The sequence below is a fragment of the Salvelinus namaycush genome, chromosome 1 (genome assembly GCF_016432855.1).
Source record: "Salvelinus namaycush isolate Seneca chromosome 1, SaNama_1.0, whole genome shotgun sequence".
Classification (NCBI taxonomy): domain Eukaryota; kingdom Metazoa; phylum Chordata; class Actinopteri; order Salmoniformes; family Salmonidae; genus Salvelinus; species Salvelinus namaycush.
This window is the reverse complement of record NC_052307.1, coordinates 42,639,906-42,657,052: the sequence shown is the minus strand read 5'-3', so window position 1 is coordinate 42,657,052 and position 17,147 is coordinate 42,639,906. Positions and strand designations below refer to the sequence as shown.

The 17,147-nt window shown below is 44.3% G+C and overlaps 1 protein-coding gene across 1 annotated transcript in view; it reads right to left on the bottom strand.

Annotated features, from left to right (window-relative positions):
- The window catches only part of rasgrf2b (Ras protein-specific guanine nucleotide-releasing factor 2b), a 247,634-nt gene that overhangs the window by 164,855 nt on the left and 65,632 nt on the right, over positions 1 to 17,147 (bottom strand). Inside the window, exon 4 of the mRNA XM_038988743.1 lies at positions 6,340 to 6,429. Within this exon, the coding sequence (XP_038844671.1) occupies positions 6,340 to 6,429 (90 nt within the window). The remainder of the gene's footprint in view (positions 1 to 6,339; positions 6,430 to 17,147) is intronic.

The following is a 17,147-nucleotide window of genomic DNA, read 5'->3' as shown; positions in this document are numbered from 1 at the left end:
ACAGCCAAGACAAAGCAGGAGTGGCTTCAGGGACAAGTCTCTGAATGTCTGCGAGTGGCCCAGCCAGAGCCCGAACATCTCTGGAGAGACCTGAAAACAGCTACCATCAGTGCAACGACGCTCACCATCCAACCTGACAGCTTGAGAGGATCTGCAGAGAATAATGGGAGAAGCTCCCCAAATACAGGTGTGCCAAGCTTGTAGCGTCACACCCAAGAAGACTCAAGGCTGTAATCGCTGCCAAAGGTGCTTCAACAAAGTACTGAGTAAAGGGTCTGGATACTTATGTAAATTTAATATTTCAGTAATATTTCAGTTTTTTATTTGTAATACATTTGCAAACATTTCTAAAAAACAGTTTTTTCTTTGTCATATTGGGTAGTGTGTGTAGATTGATGAGAGACATTTTTTTAATCCATTTTAGAATAAGCCTGTAACATAACAAATTGTGGAAAAAGTCAAGGGGTCTGAATACTTTGCGAATGCACTGTATATTGTATTGGGAGAGGGGGAAATAATATTGTCACAATTTACGATAAGCTGGTCTTAGGCATCACTTTATGCAGCCTACAGTGCGGGCTGAGCACACTGTGTGCAGGGGACTCCCCTCTGCCTGCTGAGGCCCCCACTATGCACAATGTTTTAGGTCTTCAACCTTAAATGTTTCCTGCAGTTTGATCAGGGCTTCATCGCAGCTTGTGAATTCCATCCTTTGCGGTCCCTTTCCATACCCACAGCACTGCCAGGAATCGGAGATAAGTTTTGATCCCCTTTTCCTCCAGTGACTGTCTGATTGGCAGGTATTCCTGGCGTCTTTTTCACAACTTAGCAGACAGGTCCTGGACTAATTTAATGGACTGGCCTTGGATTTTGATCTACTTTCGCCCTTTTGACTTCAGAATGTTGACTTTGGTTTGATAGTTTCATAGTTTGAAGATTACCATGCGTGGGTATCTAGCATTGTCCTGTTTCACGCCGATCCTATGGCATTGTTCCAGATCCTCTGGTGATATACCCAATTCAAGTTCCTCTGATATCGGTTTGACCACGTAGCTGGAAAGGTCTAATTTTTCCTCATCCCCTGGTAAGGATAATATTCTGATGTTGTTATGTCTCATTCTGTTTTCTTGCTGGTCCAATTCCTCTTCTAAAGTTTGCAGCTTTGTTTCCAAAAGGCAAATTAAATGTTTTTGTTCATTCATGGGCACTCTATGTTTGCGCGTATCTGACATGATAGCCTCCACTGTTTTTTCAAGCAAATAAAACATTTTAACAGCATATTTTAGCTGTTTGTTTGTTTCGGTGTACATTGAGAGTGTTTTAGCTATGTTTTCCTGGATAGCATTTAACTGTTCATTACTCACGTTTGAGTCTCCAAATTGCTCTTTGTCTTTCCTTTCAAAGAGGCCATGGTCTGTTGGATTCGTGTCATTGTGATGTTTACCAACTGATTGGTTCGCTGTTGTACAAAACTGACCGCTCCCACTCTCCCAGTTGTTTGGGGATATGTTCATTTATCAAGTTTAGAGGCTTGATTTAAAATTTGTTGTCTGGTTTCTACATATAACCACAGTTACGTTGGTACAAAACGGAGTATGCGCCTTTGAGGTTAGAATATATTTCAAGTTAAAGTTTAATTACACTCATATATTAGGCAATACAAACTGAAATCCATGAGCATACAATATATGAATGGATAAGAGGACATAAAAAAGCCCTGTGGTCTTAAAGCGACTCATTAATTAATAAGCAGAAGTATGTAATGAGTGACCTCTTGTACCGTTCAGTTCTAGACTTTGGTATAGTCAGTTGGTTTTGGCTGCGGGTGTTCCTGCCTGTCAATCTGTTTCGGTCAAGGGGTAGCCAGTCTCTGAACGGAGAGTTGAGGAAGCTGATAGATAGCCAAGTCGGTGCAGAGCTGTGTCCTTTTTTCATGAATCTGGGGTAAGGAGAGGGTATGTAGTGCCTCAGTGTAACTTGTGTATCCTCCTAGGATAAATGCGGAATGCTCTCTTTTGGCATGCTCTCTTCTGAATATGCCGCTCCAATTCCATGGTGTGGCATATGTAGCCAGTGTAAATGCTCACCAGGTCTCTTCAGGTGGTGAAGGATAAACATAGTGTCCACCTGCCCACCCCATTTGTAAGTCATTTTGTACAATTACCCCTAAGATCTTAATAGCGTCACACACTTGAGCTCCTGACCCATCTGGAGAGGGCATGGGACAGGTGGGTTCAGTGACATTCTGCTTGCCCAAAACCCATGTGTCAAAGTTGTTCAGGGCCTGCTGTGGTGTGCTGATGTTTCATGTTGTACATGTGTGTATGAGATTGAGACCATCAACATATTTCCAGCTACTGCCAACATCCCAGCCTGCGATGTCTGCTAAGAAGATGAGAAGGTCCAGAAGAGTTCCTTGAGCCACGCCTTGTCAGCTCCTGCTAGTCTGAAAGGCTGTCTAGGTAGCGTACCTGTTGTTTGTGGCCGGTCACAAAACCGCAAAGCCATGCTGTGAGAGCAGGTCTAATCTCTCGTGGACAGACGCACATAACATAACTGGTATCGTAAGGTCTATCAACAGACTGTGGGATTTGACAACTGAAGAGGAACTTTGTTTCAGTGCGCACAATTTTATCACTGATCATTTGGACAAATCACGATTTCGCATCTTTACATTTTGGAAGGGGAGGGGATATTGGCCCCCCTGGCTACCGCCTTGCTTCAACTCCTCATTCTAGTATATTTTCTAACACATCCCCCCCAGAACTGATTGGAGCATCTGATGCAATTATGCAAGATTTTAGTTCTGGGTTTCCGAGATTAGAGCAAGTCTAATCAAGTCCCAACATTTTTTTAAATGGCACCGGAGCAGAAGGCAGACGTTTAACGTGCCCCCAACTGATTGAGTTTTTTTGTTTGTTTATCTGCATTGTTTGTAACTTGTGTTTTTACAAATTTTGTACATAATGTTGCCGCTACCATCTCTTATGACCAAAAATAACTTCCAGACATCAGGACTGCGATTACTCACCACGGACGAGCAGAATCTTTTTCTTCTTTCACAACTCTGACGAGCCCGAGGCGGAGGATATGTGGCTCCCTTGGGAACAGGCCCCGACCCCCGTGGTCTGCGCAAAGAGGAGGCGGAGAAAGAGAGGCCGGAGAGCGGGCTGCCTTCTGAGGAGTAGGAGGCGATCTAACAAACCTCCACTCCCCTCAATTCTGCTCGCAAACATGCAATCTTTGGACAATAAAATGGACAAATTATTGGGAAGATTAAACTACCAACGGGACATTAAAAACTGTAACATTATGCTTCATGGAGTCGTGGCTGAACGACGACAATATCAACATACAGCTGGCTGGTTATACGATCTACCGGCAGGATAGAACAGCGGCGTCTGGCAAGACAAGGGGCGGCGGTCTATGTATTTTTGTAAACAACAGCTGGTGCATGATATCTAAGGAAGTCTCAAGCTACTGCTCGCCTGAGGTTGAGTTCCTCATGATAAGCTGCAGACCACATTACCTACCGAGAGAGTTTTCAAATATATTCTTTGTAGCTGTTTACATACCACCACAGTCAGAGGCTGGCACTAAGATAGCATTGAATGAGCTGTATTCCGCCATAAGCAAACAAGAAAACGCTCACCCAGATGCGCAGCTCCTAGTAGGCGAGGACTTTAATGCAGGGAAACTTAAATCAGTTTTACCTAACTTCTATCAACATGTTAAATGTGCAACCAGAGGGAAAAGAACTCTGGACAACCGATACTCAACACACAGAGATGCATACAAAGCTCTCCCTCGCCCTCTATTTCGCAAATCTGACTATAATTCTATCCTCCTGATTCCGGCTTACAAGAAATAATTAAAGCAGGAAGCACCAGTGACTAGATCAATAAAAAAGTGGTCAGATGAAGCAGATGCTAAGCTACAGGACTGTTTTGCTGGCACAGACTGGAATATGTTCCAGGATTCCTCCAATGGCAATGAGGAGAACACCACATCTGTCATTGGCTTCATCAATAAGTGCATCAATGACATCGTCCCCACAGTGACCGTACATACATACCCCAACCAGAAACCATGGATTACAAGCAGCATCCGCACTGAGCTAAAGGCTAGAGCTGCCGCTTTCAAGCAAGCGGGACTCTAACCCGGAAGCTTATAAGAAATCCCACTATGCCCTCAGACGAACCATCAAACAAGCAAAGTGTCAATACAGGATTAAGACTGAATCCTACTACACCGGCTCTGACATTCGATGGATGTGGCAGGGCCTGCAAACAATTACAGACTACAAAGGGAAGCACAGCCGCGACCTGCCCAGTGACACGAGCCTACCGGACGAGCTAAACTACTGTGCTCGCTTCGAGGCAAATAATACTGAAACATGCATGAGAGCACCAGCTGTACCGGACGACTGTGTGATCACCCTCTCCACAGCCGACGTGAGTAAGACCTTTAGACGGGTCAACATTCACAAGGCCGCAGGGCCAGATGGATTACCAGGACGTGTACTGCGAGCATGTGCTGACCAACTAGCAAGTGTCTTCACTGCCATTTTCAACCTCTCCCTGTCCGAATCTGAAATACCAACATGTTTTAAGCAGACCACCATAGTGCCTGTGCCCAAGAACACTAAGGTAACCTGCCTAAATGACTACAGACCCATAGCACTCAGCCATGAAGTGCTTTGAAAGGCTGGTCATGGCTCACATCAACACCATCCTCCCAGAAACCCTATACCCACTCCAATTTGCATACTGCCCCAACAGATCCACAGATGATGCAGTCTCTATTGCACTCCACACTCCCTTTCCCACATGGACAAAAGGAACACCTATGTGAGAATGCTTTTCATAGACTACAGCTCAGCGTTCAATACCATAGTGCCCTCAAAGCTCATCACTAAGCTAAGGCCCCTTGGACGAAACACCTCCCTCTGCAACTGGATCCAGGACTTCCTGATGGGCCATCCCCAGGTGGTAAGGGTAGGTAACAACACATCCGCCACGCTGATCCTCATCACGGGGTCCCCTCAGGGGTGCGTGCTCAGCCCCCTCCTGTACTCCCTGTTCACTCATGACTGCACGGACAGGCACAACTCCAACACCATCATTAAATTTGCTGATGACACAACAGGGGTTGGCCTGATCACCGACAACAACAAGATAGCCTACAGGGAGGAGGTCAGAGACCTGGCCGTGTGGTGCAAGGACAACAACGTGATCAAGACAAAGGAGATGATTGTGGACCACAGGAAAAAGTGACCTGAGCACGCCCCCATTCTCATCGATGGGGCTGCAGTGGAGCAGGTTGAGAGCTTCAAGTTCCTTGGTGTCCACATCACCAACAAACTAACATGGTCCAAGCACACCATGACAGTCGTGAAGCGCGCGCAACAAAACCTATTCCCCCTCAGGAGACTGAAAAGATTTGGCATGGGTCCTCAGATCCTCAAAAGGTTCTATGGCTGCACCATCGAGAGCCTCCTGACAGGTTGCATCACTGCCTGGTATGGCAACTGCTTGGCCTCCGACCGCAAGGCACTACAGAGGGTAGTGCGGCCCAGTACATCACTGGGGTGAAACTTCCTGCCATCCAGGAACTCTATACCAGGCAGTGTCAGAGGAAGGCCCTAAAAATTGTCAAAGACTCCAGCCACCCTAGTCATAGACTGTTCTCTCTGCTACACAGCAAGTGGTACTGGGGCGCCAAATCTAAACAGCTTCTACCCCCAAGCCATAAGACTCCTGAACATCTAGTCATATGGCTACCCAGACTATTCGCATTGAACCCCCCCCCCCCCCCTCCTCCACACCACTGCCACTCTCTGTTGTCATCTATGCATAGTCACTTTAATGAATCAACTCTACCTACATGAACATACCACCTCAACTAACCGGTGTCCCCGCACATTGACTCTGTACTGGCACCCCCCTGTATATATTGTTATTTTTTACTGCTCCTCTTTAATTACTTGTTACTTTATCTCTTATTCTTATCTGCATTTTTGGAAACTGCACTGTCGGTTAGTGGCTCGAAAGTAAGCATTTCACTGTAAGGTTGTATTCGGCGCATGTGACTAATAACATTTGATTTGAAGTTTGACACCCAGTTGGATAAGACGTTCAATGGCCGATAGGGTGGTCGATTTTGCCAAAGGTCTTGAAGAAGTCTGTGGTAATGAGGAGGGTTGTGGTGGATGGGATGTCTGATTGCTTGTATAAACAGTTCAGGAATCTAACAATGCGTGGAATACATATACATAAACATTTATGCACACCCCCACATACGCAGATTACACACACACACGGGCATGCATGCACATACCTTCTTAATCTTTTTTATGTCTGGGTCTTCATCCTCTTGGTTTACATGGTAAGGCCACATTCTCTCATTGGTTTTGTTTAGGGCAACGATCTGAGAGAGAATGAAAACACAGTAAACACAACTGAAGACTGCACTTCCTGATTAGGCTCCTTTTTTCATCAATGCTCATTAAGAAATGCTAGCGGCCATGACTGAAGGCAAATAAGAGTTGTCTTGGGTGTGGTTTGATGTGGGTGTTCATTGGTTATGTCTTTGCCATTCAAGTAGTGAGTACAGTGATGTAAGCTAAGATAGCTTTGCTATGGAGAGAACAAAGTTTTAAAATTGAGGACTTCTCCCGGTCTGACTGCCTCGCCATCTCCAGATGGTCAGCTAATTCAGTGTTGTGTTTAGCCAAGCAGACAGCAGCTAGGTAGCATAGCTTGGTGATAGGATAGCCAGCTGCAGCTATCTAGATGATTTCTCTGTCAAATCAGTTACTACAAGATAGCAAGAGCAATTGTTTGGAATGTGTTTCATAAGACACTCGTTCTACATCACCTTGCTACGAAAGTACCTTGCAACTTAGTTTCATCACATCCCGGTCTTTAGTCAGCTCAGCTGTCCTACAACACAATATTCTGTAATTGGCTAGTTTTGTCTCGTCTCTCCTTAAGTCCGCCGTTAGATCTTTCCCGGGAGATAAATCCCAGAACTAATATCCCTACAGGTGTAGGCTACATATGAACATTGCACAAACATCGGCCAGCTTGAGTGTACATACATATATATATTTTTATTATCGATGGATGTGTTCATGTTAGAAAGACAACATTCTCTGCTGTAAATATATTGATGTGCTTATAAAGACAGTATGCCTATACGTTGCCTAACAAATCAAAATCAATTATGTGTAGAGTACAACTTCAGCTGTCTAACCAGAACTAGAATGGCATTTCTATTTTTATGGTCTATTTGCAGAAATCGAAGGATTTGGCTGTCTTACACACTCATATGCACAGTTCTATGGTTGAGGATGTCTTCAAGTCTCCAGTGAAGTCCCTTTCGTCTATGTAATGCATGACAGGTTATGGACATGTGCAGTTAAGTGGCAGAAGGGGTGGAGTGGATATGACAGAGTTTGCCTCATGGGTCCAGCAGGCAGATTTCAATAACTACAGGCAAATGTGAGATGCATGAGGATGGCACTCTTCTCATACTGAGTAGCTTACAGAGTAATATGAGAAAAATGCTGAACTAATGTAGATATTCTAAACTAAGTGTTATAACATTAAAGTGTAACAGTTCCATGTATATACTGTATAATAAACCTCTTACACAATCATTTTGAAGCAGTGTTCTGCAATATAACAATGTGCAAATATTATACTTGCCTTTCATCTTTTGTCATTCACAACCGATACAGATACTGTACCTATCAACATTTTGTCTGGTGGCCCTGGACCTACCTTGCCAAACATGTCAGTCATCATACCTTCCTGTATGGTGTCCCATATCTCCCCCCCATCGATAGTACCATTCAAATCAATAATAACAAAAGACAATAAAAAGTAATAGAGGTGTCTTGTATAATTTTAATGCGGAGTACAAGGTATTTCCCAATTCAGACATCAGTATAAACCTGTCTTTCAGTCAGAGGACTCCATGACCAAAGCTTATCACTTGTCCTCCATCTGTAGAAAAACGAAGTAGAGTTGATGAGTGATAAATGGTGATGTTTTCTTGTCCGTATATTCAGTTTATTGTCTGTCTGTAAATTATGTTTATTGTGGCAGCACTATTTCACAGAGTTAAATTCCTGTACATGCAAATGTATTTGGCGAATAAAGGTGATTCTGATATTACTAAACACTTGTGATGTACTATCTTATTAGTAATCACCTTTTGTCCCTTCTGAGGTGTTTGCCAGTGTCAGTAGATCAGCTCCAGGCCCCTCTCGTCACAGATACCGGTCATGAAGGACCATGACATACGGATCCGACCCAGCTCCTATCACAGAGACAGAGAGGGAGGGAGAGAGTGAGAGAAAGACTCACCATACAGTCATGGAAAACAACAGTAAATACATGGTTGAGCATAGCCAATCAGAGATTAGGATTCACAGCTAATTCAATGCCATTATTTTACTGACTGGTTGGCATTACTCACCCTGGCCCAGGAGTTGTCCATTGTGGCACCATGGATGGGGGGCACCTCCTTACAACATACATGACACAGCACTGATTACATTATCAATTGTGGTTATGTCCTCCATTACTCTGAAACGTGACTGGTGTCTGGCCACTGCTTCCTTATCTGTCATCATTATTTTTGCCCTAGAAAATATGAAATATTGTTGTTGCTTACTGGCATCTTTTGGGGGGTTAGCTGAAGCCCTCACATGCTAGCTAGCTAATATGGTTGATTATTTAGCAGGGATCTTACAGTAGCTAGCCAGTTTGAGTTTAAACATTATTGAAAGCAATCTGGCAACATGCATCAAACATGCAGTCAGGTTTGCAAGTAACGTTAGCTAGCAGGGATGAAACCTTCAGGTGCAACGTTAACTATGCAAATCTTCCTTTCACATTACAGGTTAGAGAGAGGCTATGTATTTAGCTAGTTACATCACAGTATCATAGCCTAGCATCATATTGGCACAGCCTGTCAAATAATGACATCTAGCTAGCTAGCAGTATGCAGTATTCCATATCAGTAGTACTATTAAAAAAATCTACAAAAAAGTCAAGCAGAACAAAACACACGAGAAATAGAAAATAAGAAGTACACAAGAAAGTATGTAAGCTATATAAAGGGTCAGTTCCAGGGTCAGTGCCAATACCATATTTACAATGTTCAGGGATACTGGAGTGGTAGGGTTAGCTATGTATGGGCGTAAAGTGACTAGGCATCAGGATATATAATAAACAGAGTAGCAGCAGTGTATATGATGATTGTATGTTAGTGTGTGCGTGTGTGTGTGTGTGTATGTAGAGTAAGGTGACCAGATTTCTGAAATGAAAACCGGGGACATTTCCAGTTCAGTGGTCAATATATAATTAAAATAGCCAATGTTATATTATCTATGAAATAAAAAAGGGGGACAATTCCGGTTTCATGTATTTAGTCTAACAGGCACACTGTGATACAGAGAAAACAACTATATTACAGAAACGCTACAGACAGAACTGTCCGAACTGAACAGCCATTCAGTGGTCCTGGTAGAATAAGAGCAGAAGAGAACATGAGCAAAATTTAAAAAACAGACAATAGTATATGTGAAATACTTAACATAATAAAGAAATAAGATGCTGATGAGATTGGTAACGACATAATATACTTACACCAACCTAATCTATACATTTCTCAGAAGAATGTATCAGGATTGCTCTGTCTTTGGCCAGCTTCTCCATGAACTCCTGGCAGGGGAGGTTGAAGTTTGTCTTCACAATAAGCATGGCCTTGATGGTAGGAAAAGTGAACCTACTTCTTGCTGCTGTCCATAGATCATTAATTTGGGAGAACACTCTCTCGACTGGTGCATTACTTCCAGGTAAGCACATGACAACAGACGCTAATCTAGCCAGGTTAGTGTGTGGGATGTCATTCTCTTTGAAGTGGGTAACCACCATGCTCCATCTCTGACTAAGCGGTGTCTCAGATGTTTTCCATTCTTCAAGCGAACTTTAGGAACTCTTGCAGGCCAGTAACCTCGTCACACAATGCATCCTCATTGATGGTCACATTGGGGCATTTTTCCTGCAGTGTGCCTGCTGCCTTCTGGATCTCTTCACGCAGAGGTTGCCTTTTTAAAAGGAGACAATGTAATCTTTTAGATTATCTGTGTGCTTTCCCCATGCTTGAAAGTAGTTCACAGCCATAGTGAAGAATGATTGTGATGTTTTGAGAAAGCTCTCTTTAGACATGGCTCCAATTTCCTCTGGCTCTCTCAGAAGTCCTCTGACCAAAACTGGATTGAAGTTGTCATCACGTCTTACAGTGAATTTTTCCTCAACGTTTCTCAGAATTGCAGCAGACTCCACAGCACCGTGGTCCTGGCCTCCAAGCATCTTGATCGTGTCACTGAATACGGTCAAGTTTCCATGGACAAAGGCTAGCCAAAGTTCAGTCAGTGGATCTTCGAACATTGTTCACAGGACAACAGGGCTTTTGTCTTCAAAAAAGGATTTCAACGGCACATACATTTTCAGCACTCTTTCTAGAGCAGGGAGCATGGACATCCAGCGAACATTGCTGTGTCCTAAAATGTTATGGTACTCCTGGCCAACAAACTCACAAAAGCCCTTCAGTCTTTCTACTCGGATGGTGAAAATATGAACATATCCAAATATCTTTGTGAGCAGGTACTCAACATCATATCCAAAGCTGTTTTGACCATGTTATGAATGATGTGGGCAGGACAACCTAAGCCAATCACCTCCCGCTGCAAAGCATTTCTAACTTTGGTATGGACATTGACCCTCCCCAGCCTATTCAGTCCTCCAAAGTTGGTATTTGTTGTCGGCAGAGAATGTTTTCCAGGTTACATTTTTGGATGACCACCAGGACCTCAGCTGCAATTTCCTCTGCTGTTTCTCCATTCAATTCAACAAAATCAAGCAGTTTTGTTTCCACAGATGTGCTGCCATCACATATCTTACATATCTGACTACTATTGGCAGCAGCTTTACATGTCCATGATTGGATGCATCAATGTTCTAGGTCCTGTGTTACCAAAGTAGTTGCCCATGTTGCTAACGCGTCACATTTTGTCCTAGCACATGTAAACTTTGGCTCACAAAGCTTCCGTGTCAGTTGTGCTGTGCAGTCCATAGATCTGTAACTATGATTGTGTCACATAGTGTGGTATGCAGACACCCTCCTGCACAGCTAAACCATATTCTTCTTGGGAAGGCTCTACCTTCTTGAAGAATGTGGTGACAGAGGGCATACCAAGACGGGCAATCAGAGAGGTTTTATGCTTTTTCGTCTGCTGGTGTTCTACCACTGCCGTTCTTCTCCTGCTGCCAATTGAAAGAGAGGAATTACAAAGGGTGCAGTGAACAATTCTATCGTCTTGACCTGAGCGTATAAATGGAAATTCTCTCATCATGTTTTTCATAAAAAGTGCATTTCCGTTTCTTGGAAAGAGTCATTGTATCTCCTCTGTCTGTTCTTCTTCACTCTCCCTGTGTCACTCCTCTTACTCTCTTAACTTTTTCTTCTCTTCCAATCTTTCTCCTCCTCTTTTCTTCACTCGTCTTCCTTTCCTTCTCTTCACCTTTCCACCTCACTCTTCTACACTCTCCTTGCTTCACTCTTTTTTACTCCCTTAATTTTTCCTTCTCCTTTCTCTCCAATCTGTATTAATAAACAGCATACTATTAGATAAAATACTTTGGTTAACAGATTCCCATTGCTTTCCTCATTTTTGTATTTTATCTCAAAAACATTGTTTGGAATAATAAATTGGCAGGCTCTGTAACCATATCTTTACCTTTCCTCCTCTGTCTCCTTCACTCTTCTTCCTATCCAGTCTTCCTCCTCTCCTTCCTCTCCACTACTAATGTTATCCATGAACATTTCTAAATATATTTTCACACGACTTATTATAATGCCAAACCATTAAAATTGTAATCTTCAAAAATATTCTCAGAATTAATTGTGCATTCATTTAATATAATCATACTTTCAAAATAGCCTGTCCACTGCATGTTTACATGTGAACGTTTTTTAACCTAGCTACCATAACAGTAGCTAGCTAACTTAGTCTACATAGCTAACGTTAGCTAGCATAACCTATTTAAAATCTTATAGAGCAAATCATCTATCTATATAATAAATTGTGACATAACATCACTAGCTAGTATCTCAAACGATTGTAACTTACCTGGCTTGAAAATACGTTTCTGGTGATGTTGTGGATTCACTTGATACTTGCTAGCTTCTGGCCAAGTTTTCCACAGCAGTTTTCTCTAAAACTATCGCGAGCAAGTAGTTAGTAGAAGAAGAAGAGTGAATGAAGCTGCTATAGCGAGCAGCCCCCTCTGTTGGCCTAAACAAGCACAACGCGTTTGAGACATCAACCGGTAGGCTTTGCTGCCCAGTCTTTCTTGCCAAGTAAAATATTTTACTTTGCGGTCTGTTTTTAACGCACAGTTATAAACGGGGACATTTCCGGGGACAGCTCCAGCCGGGGACAGGCCACTTAAAACGGGGACTGTCCCCGGGAAACGGGGACGTCTGGTCACCCTAGTGTAGAGTCAGTATGAATGTGCGTGTGTGTAATGTGTGTGTGAGCAATATTACGTGTGTGTGTGTTGGAGTGTCAATGTGAGTGTGTGTGAGTGAGTGTCTAGAGTGTGTGTGTGTGCATAAAGTCAGTGCAACAATTAAAATGAAATAGAAGGGTCAATGCAGATAGTCCATGAAGCCATTTTGTTAGCTATTTAGCAGTCATATGGCTTGGGGATAGAAGCTGTTCATGAGCCTGTTGGTGTCAAACGTGTTGCTCTCGTACCGCTTACTGTGCAGAAGCAGAGAGAATAGTCTTGGGTGGCTGGAGTCTAACAATTTTCCGGGCCTTTGTTTCACACCGCCTGATATAGAGGTCCTGGATGACAAGGAGATTGGCCCCAGTGATGTACTGGGTCATCCGCACCACCCTCTGTAGAGTCATGCGATCGAGGGCTGTGCAATTGCCAATCCAAGCAGTGATGTAGCCAGTCAAGATGCTCTCAATGATAGCCAATGTGCGGGAGCACTGGTTGGTCGGGTCAATTTAGGTAGTATGTACATGAATGTATAGTTAAAGTGACTATGCATATGAGATAAACAGAGAGTAGCAGCAGTGTAAAAGAGGGGGGGGGGGGCACACAATACAAATAGTCCGGGTAGCCATTTGGTTACTTGTTCAGGAGTCTTATGGCTTGGGGGTAAAAACTGTTGAGAAACCTTTTTGTCCTAGACTTGGCACTCCGGTACCGCTTGCCATGCGGTAGTAGAGAGAACAGTCTGTGGCTGAGGTCTTGGACAATTTTTAGGGCCTTCCTCTGACACCGCCTAGTGTAGAGGTCCTTGATGGCAGGCAGCTTTGCCCCAGTGATGTACTGGGCTGTACGCACTACCCTCTGTAGTGCCTTGCGGTCGGAGGCCGAGCAAGTGCCGTACCAGGCAGTGATGCAACCGGTCAGGATGCAACCGGTCAACAGACACAAGGCTGCGGTCATGTGCTGACCAACTGGCAGGTGTCTTCACTGACATTTTCAACATGTCCCTGATTGAGTCTGTAATACCAACATGTTTCAAGCAGACTACCATAGTCCCTGTGCCCAAGAACACAAAGGCAACCTGCCTAAATGACTACAGACCTGTAGCACTCACGTCCGTAGCCATGAACTGCTTGCCTCGAAGCGAGCATAGAAGTGTCACTGGGCAGATCGTGGCTGTGCTTCCCTTTGTAGTCTGTAATAGTTTGCAAGCCCTGCCACATCCGACGAGCGTCGGAGCCGGTGTAGTATGATTCAATCTTAGCCCTGTATTGACGCTTTGCCTGTTTGATGGTTCGTCGCAGGGCATAGCGGGATTTCTTGGAAGCTTCCGGGTTAGAGTCCCGCACCTTGAAAGCAGCTGCTCTACCCTTTAGCTCAGTGCAAATTTTGCCTGTAATCCATGGTTTCTGGTTGGGGTATGTACGTACAGTCACTGTGGGGACGACGTCCTCAATGCACTTACTGATAAAGCCAGTGACTGATGTGGTGTATTCCTCAATGTCATCGGAAGAATCCCGGAACATGTTCCAGTCTGTGATAGCAAAACAGTCCTGTAGTTTAGCATCTGCTTCATCTGACCACTTTTTTATAGACCGAGTCACTGGTGCTTCCTGCTTTAATTTTTGCTTGTAAGCAGGAATCAGGAGGATAGAGTTGTGGTCAGATTTACCAAATGGAGGGCGAGGGAGAGCTTTGTACGTGTCTCTGTGTGTGGAGTACAGGTTGCACATTTAACATGTTGATAGAGATTTGATAGAAGTGATTTAAGTTTCCCTGCATTAAAGTCTCCGGCCACTAGGAGCGCCGCCTCTGAGTGAGTGTTTTCCTGTTTGCTTATTTCCTTATACAGCTGACTGAGTGCGGTCTTAGTGCCAGCATCTGTTTGTGGTGGTAAATAAACAGCCACGAAAAGTAAAGCTGAGACCTCTCTAGGCAAGTAGTGTGGCTTGCAATTTATCCCAATATACTCTACTTCAGGCGAGCAAAATCTAGAGACTTCCTTAGATTTCGTGCACCAGCTGTTGATTATAAATATGCACACCGCCCTCCCCTCGTCTTACCGGAGTGTGCTGTTCTATCCTGCCGGTGCAGCGTATATCCCGCTAGCTGAATATTAATGTCGTCATTCAGCCACGATTCCGTGAAACATAGGATATTACAGTTTTTGATGTCCCGTTGGTAGGATATTCGTGATCGTACCTCATCTAATTTATTGTCCAATGATTGCACGTTGGCGAGTAGTATTGACGGTAACGGCAGCTTTCCTACTCGCCTTCTGCGGGTCCTGACAAGGCATCCGGCTCTTTGTCCTCTGTACCTGCGTCGCTTCTTCTTGCGAATAACTGGGATATCGGCCCTGCCGGGTGTTTGGAGAATATCGTGTGAGTCCTGCTTGTTGTCTAATCCGAGGTGAGTGATCGCTGTCCTGATATCCAGAAGCTCTTTTCTGCCGTAAGATATGGTTGCAGAAATATTATGTACAAAATAATTTACAAATATCGCGAAAAAAGACACATAATAACACAATTAGTTGGGCGCCCGTAAAACTGCTGCCATTCCTTCCGGCGCCATTTTGGAGATCAGTGATGGTGAGGGCCACACAGTCGTGGGGGAACAGGAAGTACAGGAGGGGACTAAGGAGGGGGTACACCGTTGTGGGGCCCTCCGTGTTGAGGGTCAGTGTGGCGGAGGTGACCCTCACCAACTGAGGTTGGCCTGTCTCAAAGTCCAGCATCCAGTTGCAAAAGGAGGTGTTCAGTTCCAGAGTCCCAAGCTTGGAGGTGACTATGTTTTATTGCCTACCAGGTAGGCAAGTTGAGAACAAGTTCTCATTTACAATTGCGACATGGCCAAGACAAAGCAAAGCAGTTCGACACATACAACAACACAAAGTTACACATGGAGTAAAACAAACATACAGTCAATAATACAGTAGAAAAATAAGTCTACATACAGTGTGAGCAAATGAGGTGAGATAAGGGAGGTAAAGGCAAAAAAGGCCATGGTGGCGAGGTAAATACAATATAGCAAGTAAAACACGAATGGTAGATTTGCAGTGGAAGAATGTGCAAAGTAGAAATAGAAATAATGGGGTGCAAAGGAGCAAAATAAATAAATAAATACAGTAGGGGAAGAGGTAGTTGTTTGGGCTAAATTATAGATGGGCTATGTACAGGTGCAGTAATATGTGAGCTGCTCTGACAGCTGGTGCTAAAAGCTAGTGAGGGAGATAAGTGTTTCAGAGATTGTTGTAGTTCGTTCCAGTCATTGGCAGCAGAGAACTGGAAGGAGAGGCGGCCAAAGGAAGAATTGGCTTTGGGGGTGACCAGAGAGATATACCTGCTGGAGCGCGTGCTACAGGTGGGTGCTGCTATGGTGACCAGCGAACTGAGATAAGGGGGGACTTTACCTAGCAGGGTCTTGTAGATGACCTGGAGCCAGTGGGTTTGGCGACGAGTATGAAGCGAGGGCCAGCCAACGAGAGTGTACAGGTCGCAGTGGTGGGTAGTATATGGGGCTTTGGTGACAAAACGGATGGCACTGTGATAGACTGCATCCAATTTATTGAGTAGGGTATTGAAGGCTATTTTGTAAATGACTTTGCCGATGTCGAGGATCAGTAGGATGGTCAGTTTTACGAGGGTATGTTTGGCAGCATGAGTGAAGGTTGCTTTGTTTGCGAAATAGGAAGCCAATTCTAGATTTAACTTTGGATTGGAAATGTTTGATGTGAGTCTGGAAGGAGAGTTTACAGTCTAACCAGACACATAGGTATTTGTAGTTGTCCACATATTCTAAGTCAGAACCGTCCAGAGTAGTGATGCTGGACGGGCGTGTAGGTGCAGGCAGCGATCGGTTGAAGAGCATGCATTTAGTTTTACTTGTATTTAAGAGCAGTTGGAGGCCACGGAAGGAGAGTTGTATGGCATTGAAGATCGTCTAGAGGGTTGTTAACACAGTGTCCAAAGAAGTATACAGAATGGTGTCGTCTGCATTGAGGTGGATCCGAGACTCACCAGCAGCAAGAGCGACATCATTGATGTATACGGAGAAGAGAGTCGGCCCAAGAATTGAACAATGTGGCACCCCCATAGAGACTGCCAGAGGCCTGGACAACAGGCCCTCCGATTTGACACACTGAACTCTATCAGAGAAGTAGTTGGTGAAGGCTCTTCGATGCTATTGCAGTTCGCCACAGGATGTTTTTGTGCTGGTCGAGGGCAGTCAGGTCTGGAGTGAACCAAGGGCTATATCTGTTCTTAGTTCTGCATTTTTTGAACGGAGCATGCTTGTCTAATATGGTGAGGAAGTAACTTTTAAAGAATGACCAGGCATCCTCAACTGATGGGATGAGGTCAATATCCTTCCAGGGTACCCGGGCCAGGTCGATTAGAAAGGCCTGCTCGCAGAAGTGTTTTAGGGAGCGTTTGACAGTGATGAGGGGTGGTCGTTTGACCGCGGACCCGTAGCGGATACAGGCAATGAGGCAGTGATCGCTGAGATCTTGATTGAAGACAGCAGAGGTGTATTTGGAGGGCAAGTTGGTCAGGATAATGT